Source organism: Kryptolebias marmoratus, linkage group LG8, assembly GCF_001649575.2.
Source record: "Kryptolebias marmoratus isolate JLee-2015 linkage group LG8, ASM164957v2, whole genome shotgun sequence".
Lineage (NCBI taxonomy): Eukaryota > Metazoa > Chordata > Actinopteri > Cyprinodontiformes > Rivulidae > Kryptolebias > Kryptolebias marmoratus.
The window spans coordinates 901,226-909,265 of record NC_051437.1 but is presented as its reverse complement, the minus strand read 5'-3'; the positions used below and the strand labels follow the sequence as shown (position 1 = coordinate 909,265).

Below are 8,040 nucleotides of genomic sequence, written 5' to 3'. Positions count from 1 at the left end.
ACCCGACAAAAACTCATCGTCCTCCGACAGACCTTGAACGTCCAGACCGATGTCCAACACGTCCTCGTCTGTCTGATGAGGGTCCAGCAGGAACTGAGACTGAGCACCTGCTTCATTTTCAGCTAACCCTTCAACATAATCCATGTGGTCTGCCCAGCTGGAAGTGGGGACACCGACGGAAAAGCCGTCCTCGTCGGACTCTGATGAAACCGGGTTGCCCGACTCGGGGAGCAAAGGGTCTTGCTGTGAGACTGCAGCCTCTCCCAGCACCTTCTCCAGGAACTTCACCCACCTTTCCAGGGTGGAGCGGCGAAGCTGGCGACAGAACGCGCAGGCTTCGGGCTCCGCCAACGCTCTGCGAGCGTGAACGACCCCCAGACAGACGGGGCAAGCTTCGTGCTGGTCCTTCTCATGGAGCGAGAAGCCGCACCCCTGAGGACAGGGGCGAACAGAAGACTTCTGCTTCGCTTGTGCCAGCTTTGTGCTCATCCCGAACCACAAAAGCTGAACTGTGCAGGAAAAACCTCGGGACTAGCGCTTCGCGGGCAGGCACGCTTACCAGCAGGCAGCAGTGGCTAACACCAACAAAAGCAGTTAAGCTAATTCCGAGAAGCCTTGCGAAACACAGAACTAACTAACAGCAGCAGCTAGCCTGACTCGGAGAGGTGTTCTTAGCAAGGTGAAGAGCGTAAGAACTGAGGAATGACTGTGATGACGGATGGTTACATAGTGCAGGCGGGGCCTGTCACTTGTCGTCATCACGTCATTTGCCTAAAGGCGTGATTAAAGGTGTCTTCAGCCAGGACACGCGGGAGCGTGATATCCCATAGTACATGTGTTGTACCGAGTGAATCGGCTGAAAGGGAACTATTTCTAGGTCTACTTGGTTCTAATCTATATGAATAGTTCTCTGAATTAGCTTTTCCTGCTTTGTGTGTGGCCCGACAGGGAACTCAAACCTGTTTGGTATTCTTGGCACAACACCATGCATGACTGTACTTAAAAACTTTGTGGGATCTTTCAAAAATGGATCTTTATGTTCCGTCCATGTTCCTGGTGGGGCTCAGTTCAAGATGTACAAATTAGCCTCTTTGTTTAAAAGTTTAAATTCAACAGGAAGATGGCAATTTTGGAATAAAGATTCCTGTTGGTGAAGGTTACACTCATTATATTTATACTAACTACTCCTAGAGATTTCAACTGAACTATCTGAAAGTCACTCAGTATACTTTTCAAGACAAGTATAATTAAAAGTTAGCAAAAGTTCAAGCCACATCAAATGGCATGAATGTGGCTTGACCACAAGGTTTAACATTTTTAACATAACCTAGAAGGTCTTTATAATTAGCTGATGTAAAAATCTGTATCCTAAGATTAAATTTATATAAGGGGAAAAATATATATAAAAACACTTTTTTTTTTTTTAGAAGTATCATTTTGTAAAACAGCAAGGAACATAAATCTCTAATGTGCTGAAACTGTATGAATGACATATCTTGTACTTATTTTATGGCAATGCAGCTTTATAATTTTCTGTTCTGAAAAGGAGCACGTCAGGAATGCAGCATGGAGGACAAATGAGCAGGATAGGCCCACAAACTCATCTACAGGAGGAACTCAGGGCAGACCACAGGCCACTGACACAACCAGGACCCCGATGGAGAAGAATCCCCACACCTCAGGTCAGTGTAGTTTGATGGAGAACAAAACAATAGTTTTATTAGAAATTGAAAGTGAGCACTCTAGCTGTAAAAATACTTTGTTTAATAGAATCTAATCTACATTAGAATCTAACTTGCAATCTTCTGAATTAAGAAACCTATCAAAATAAAAAAGAGAAATTACCATATGCAACCGGTCACAGTGTTTTCTTGGGTCAGCAGTAGGATTTAAATTTTATTTTGAACCTTCTAGTTATTTTATGCAACAAAGTAAACCCCGGAACAAGAGTCTGCAACCTGCAGTTTCGGAGCCACATGTGGCTCTTCAACCTCCTCAAGTGGCTCCTTGTAACTTCGACCAGAGATGACATTATCCTGGGTCACGTTTAAATTTACATTGGAGAAAAGAATGGGAACCGTTAGCAGTTGTCCCATCCAGATTTTTGTGGTTTATGTGTGACTTTTTTTTTTGTCTAAAACTGTCTAAAAAAACCCCACCTAAATGTCATAATGCAACAAAAACCAGCATATTTATAGTGTATAAAATAATGAAATTTCGAATTTTATGAGTTAAGTCAATTTTGTGGCTCTACAATTCTCTTTTAGTAGGGGAGATGGTAAAAATGTCTCTAACAATGGTAAAGGTCACACAGACCAGATTTACTAATTCTGTGATTTACTTTTCTTAGTGTATTCTTAAATAAAGAGTCACTTTCCTTAAAGCTATTGGGTTTCCCTCCTTTAGAGAACCACGTGTGCCTTTTGGACTGCATGGCACTCGACCTGCAGGAGATGGATATCTTTGCTGCACAGTGTCTGCCTGGTTGTTCATGGGACGGTGCTGATAATCCTGAATCCTCCAACCTCATCTTCTCTTCCTTCTCTGTTCGTCGAACTGGAGACAACTTGTTGAAAGACTGCTGCCGCCTCAAGCTTCAAATCGAACGCAACTTGGACAAGTATGTGTTGCCTTTTTAAAACCTAATCACAATGTCTGTTTTTTTGTCAGAATGGTAGTTCAGTGTTGGCCACCTAACCACACTGCTTTTAGGAACTATCAAAGGACTGAGATTGGCATTGTTTATGTTGTAACTAACTCATTATATCTAACACTACCACAGAAACCTTTCAGTAGCAGTTAACAACTGTTAGTGTGTAATTTTCCATGACATGTGAAATGTTTTTGCCTGATGAAATGGTTATTCCCAGAGAGGAGTTGGTGGACGACCTTGAAGGAGATTTTGCTCACACACTGCAGCTACACTACATAACTGATTTAAAAAAACCTAGTTAGGACCAGTTCTGGTCACACATAGCCTTTTACTGATACACACAGGTTAGTTAGAATAAAATTATAGGCCCCCGATTGTTCGGGGTCTCTCTTGGCATCACCCGGGGTGGTGAGTGACTCTGTCTGACTTTGTTGTTTTACTGTTTTGATTAATACATCTGAATAGACTATATTTAATGTCTTTTGAATTTTGTTCTGGTCACCCCAGAAATAAAGAATTTGGAGTTGTGCAGGACAAGGAACTGGGGGCGCAACATAATGTTGAACAGCCTGGGTTCTTAAAAATGAGTTGCCACAGTGTTGTCCCAAATTTCTAAGCTTTTGCTTTGTTATGGCAAAGAATCATTTCATGGACAGTTTGCATGGCAACAAATCACATATGATTGCTAATATTGACAACCAACACTTTTCATTTAAATATAAAAACAAGTATTTAGGTATTCTAGTGTTTTCGTGAACATGAAGTAAAAGAGCATGTCAAACACTGTCTGTGTTGTTATCTTCAAGTTATTTCTTTGAATTACAGTTTCTCTTTTGGAGATTATTGCTGGTGGAGCCATATTGTTTCTGTCTGAATCTGTGCATGTGAATATGTGTTTGTTTGTCTGTAGTATTAGCAAATTATCTCATGAACCACTGAATGGATTTTAATCAGACATTCAAAAAGTAATCACTGGGTTGACTTCTACAATGGGTTAATTTTGAAATCAACTCAATTCAATATGGCCACCGTAGCTAAGCATACGTAGCAAACACAAAAATGGCAATAACTCAGCCAATCTTATAGATATTGAGCTAACAATTGGTGTGGTAGTAGCTGACAACACATACTCCAAGCACTAACAAGATCATCTGAGATCATGCAAAATATCACACATGTTACTTTCAAGGTTTGATCAAAAAAACTATAATCGTCATTTCTCAGCACAAGATGATTTTAGTCTAAAACATTGGCATGAAAGGCAGTGGGTGATATTAATTTCCTTATGAAATGGTAGGCCTTTAATTAGTTAAAAAAAGGCTAGGGCTATTGTTTTGTTTATCTCCTAGAAAACTGAATAAATGTAACCGATACTGGCACATAACCTGCATAGTAATGGAAGTTTCTTATTGTCAGGGAGCTGAGCCAGGCAGTGCCTGACATGTCCATCCATGGCAGCTTGTCGTCAGTGCACTGCTCTCTAGACAAGAAGCACTATCAGCTGATCCGAGGACTTCTGGAGAACAACCTGGGAGAGCCTGTTGAAGAGTTCCTGCGACCCTACAATTTGCAGGATCCCAGCAGCTATGTAAGGATCAGGCAGCCATCTCTGGCAACTTCTAGGGATATACACGACCCTACAATTATAAATGAATTTGTTGTTAAATAGAATATTTGTCTTATAGGTCTTTTTGACCTATATCTACTCAGCGCAAGGTTACTCTGACACCACAGCTCCCTCTAGTGGCACTTTACAAAACATAAAACAACAACATAAAACAGAAATATGTAGAAAAATAAATGTGGCAGTTACATACAGTAATTGGTAAAGACAGTATTTGTACTATAATAAAGTTGTCATTTTCTGGATGAGTTATGAGTAATTTTGGCCCATCCTTATTCTTATATTATTTAAGTTTATAGAGGTTTACAGACATGTTTCTGCACAGCTGAAACAGGTTGAGGTCTGACTTTGACTGGACCATTGCAATACTTTTCTTTGTCAGACATTTGTTGTGTTGCATCATAAGCCAGCTAAACTTTAGCTATCGGACAGATGGTCTCACCTTATTCATTGACAGCGGACTGTTGTACCAACACAAAACCACCATAACCTGTGTCAGTGACTACTGTCCTGTGGCACTGGCTTCTGTCATAATGAAGTGCTTTGAACAACTTCTCATGGGTCACATTAAAACCAGCCACCTACGCTGAACCCGTTCAGTTTGCTTTTTGTGCCAACTGGTCCACAGATAATGCAATCACAGTCTTATCCCATCTAGAAAAGAAGAACAGCTATGCTAGGATCATCCCACAGCAACTTAAAGTAAAGCCCTGTCTGCTTAGTCTGAAAACCTTGCTTTGTAACTAAGTTTTGTGCAGTAAGAGTAACCAACAGTTTGTGTTAATAATAGGATATCACACACAGGATATCATTCTCAGTACATGGAGCACATGGAGCTGCTCAAGGATGTGTACTCAGTCCCTTGTTGTTCACCCTGCTGACACATGATTGTTCTACTAAATTCAACACAAATCAGCTCATTTCAGTCTGCAAATGATACAACAGTGGTGGGACCTATCAGCAACAATAGTGAAACTGACAGAGCTGTAATGAAAGTGTTAGTGAGTTGGTGTGGAGACAACAATCTGTCTCTTAATGTCAGCAAAATGGCTTATTGTTATTATTATTGACAAGCTTATTGTCCATGTTAGGGCCGGTTTACACTGCGTTGTTTTTAAGTGAAATCGGAACAATTCTGACAACAGCGATCAAGTTCTCTAACACCAAAACTTTTTAATTCTAGGTGTCAGAGTGAAAGTTTTCCAAAACTTTCAAAATCGTTTCATGAAAAGCTGCAATTTACCTGACAGCGGAAGTGTTCACACATGCTCACTATGGTTGCACATAGACTGTGATTCAGGAAAATCCCAGCCTATATGTTCCTGAATTCTTTTAGATTTGTAATTTTAAAATGTAGCAGCAACCCAATCTGATCGTCGATGCAAACAAACGCTTGTGTATTTGCCATGTGGCTTCAAAACAACACCATATATCTCCGCCGTTCTGACAGTTGGTAAGAGGTGTTTGTGATGACATGCTGTGTTTGCTTTTCGTCAAACATGCTGCTGTGTATTATGGAAAAAAAAACATCTGTACTTAGGTTTCATCTTTCCAAAGGACATTGTTGAAGTCTTGTGGTTCATTTAGATGTAACTTTACAAACTTTGTACCTTCACAAGCCATGTTCTTAGAAGACAGAAGAGGTTTCTCCTGCAATCCTTCCAAACATGCTATACTTGTACAGTCATTTTGTAATTTTTCTGTCATGACCTTTAACCTTTAACATTCTAACTGAGGCCTGTAGAGTCTGAGATTGAACATTGCGTGGTCTGACCTCAGGGTAAAGTTGCTCGGACGTCCACTCCTGAGAAGATTGACAGCTGTCACTTGTGAATAAACTTGCTCTCTGCAAAATGATAAACTCTGAATTGTTTGGAAATAACCTGTAATCCTTCCAATACTGATCAGCAGTGCAACTTGGTCCTCTAAGATTCTCTAAGAGCATTGATGATGTCTTTCCACCTTGACATTTTGCTAACATACACCTTTAAGCTCCAGAGCAGGAAACAGATGAAACTCCTGCTTTTATAGACGCTAATGACGATCAATAATCAATACATTTTACATTACAGCAGCACCTGGCTGATACTGAACCTAGTTTTTCACTTACACCTTTTCCATTCTATCTTTTTTTTTGTTTTATAAATTATATGGTGGAATTTGTTTTTGAACATTCAAGGTTAGATTTAAATTTCATAACCAGGAAATGACCAGATCAATTTTATTCTGTCCTGATATTTTGAATAAAAGGAATCCTTGAATTGAAAGAGGATGGACTTTCTTTTACCAATGACTTTTGTTGTTGTTTGCGTGTGGGCTCTTTTCAGACGGTGCTAAGTGGAGATGTCTTCACTAACCTGTCTTTCTTGGTGGATTTGACGGATGTCAGCCTGGAGCTTCTGGACAGCCCAGCAACCACTGAACACAGGCAGTCATTAGCAAGGTAAGCTTCATTTTCTTAAAGCATGATTTAGATGAACATTGATTCCTTATCTATAGATAGCAGGACATACTTTCGGTAGCATTTAAGTTTACATTTAGGTGTTAGACAAATGCTTGCATTTTAGGTGAAGGACAGTATTAAAAACATTCAGGACAGTCTCAGACTGTTGTTCACAAATGGCTACAGAGAAAATGTTTCAAATTTGCTGTATGAATTTGGCAACATTTGTATTTCCATATTTGACTTTATGATGGATAAAGGGTACATTGGACTCCTGTTTTCAGTGTTACAAATGTGTGTCTTTTACCCTGACCATAGTAAGTGATGTGGAGCAAGTTTGTGCTCAAAGCACTTAACTGATGCTAAACAAGCATCAAACCTAACACTTATAGATGTGGAAGTGATTCTTTGCTGACACGTTTCCTAGTGGGATGGAGTGCTACTAAGCTCAAGTGAGGGCCAACAAACAATCAAAAAAACAAACAGAAAAGAGTTTGTTCAGAATCTTTTCAACTTAAGTAATATGCTCTTTGTCATACTGTGGTCCTGGGTATGGATAAAATCTGACCAGAATATCCTTTTTTTTAGTTAAAAGAGGATAAGAGAATCTTTCCAGCTTAAGGGGGATCATAACTTGTGGCCTCCCCAGACTTTGATCCTTTTGCTTTTCTGTGTTTGTTAATGTTTAAAGGAAAATGCTGTATGTTTTTGGGATTGGCTTACAATACCGCCAAACAGTTTGTTGTTTTTGACAAATTTTCATTAAAAAATCAACAAAGAAACAAGCTAAATAATCATAGCTTATGTGTTCACCACTAGCTTTCAGAATGATTTTAAATAATTTAAGGTTTACAGCTAATTTTAAAGTTGACCTCCTAAAATGTATTGAGAATACTGGTATACTGAATGTGGAAAACTACAGAAGCTTCTACTTTTTGGGAGAAGAAGCAATGTATTTTGTATAAAAAATTCTTATACAACAATAAACCAGTTCCAGTTGTTATTTTTCTGGACCATCGAGATGTATGATAACTAAACAGACGACCCTATGTTGGAAGTTGAGGCCACCATGTTTGAGCACCCTCTGATGGCTGGCTGCAGTCCAATTTTTAAGTTTACCCTCTACTTTAGACACTTTTTTTTTAAGTTGTTGATTTTTGTTGCTTCATGTAACTTTTACTTTGCTGCTGTATATTCAAATATGCATTTTTAAAATTTGTTTAGTTTGAATTAGTTATTTGAGACTTAAAGAAAAGTCTCATGTTACTTTGTGACTGACAGTGTCTGTCTAACAACAAGTTGGGAAGGTGTGTAGGCGAC

At 39.3% G+C, this 8,040-nt stretch overlaps 1 protein-coding gene across 3 annotated transcripts in view; it reads left to right on the top strand.

Annotated features, from left to right (window-relative positions):
• The window catches only part of vps13d (vacuolar protein sorting 13 homolog D), a 107,331-nt gene that overhangs the window by 48,437 nt on the left and 50,854 nt on the right, over window positions 1–8,040 (top strand). For all 3 annotated transcript variants that reach the window (XM_017436743.3, XM_017436744.3, XM_017436742.3), the window contains exons 26-29: window positions 1,547–1,682; window positions 2,407–2,620; window positions 4,070–4,241; window positions 6,605–6,720. In XM_017436743.3, the coding sequence (XP_017292232.1) occupies window positions 1,547–1,682; window positions 2,407–2,620; window positions 4,070–4,241; window positions 6,605–6,720 (638 nt within the window). The remainder of the gene's footprint in view (window positions 1–1,546; window positions 1,683–2,406; window positions 2,621–4,069; window positions 4,242–6,604; window positions 6,721–8,040) is intronic.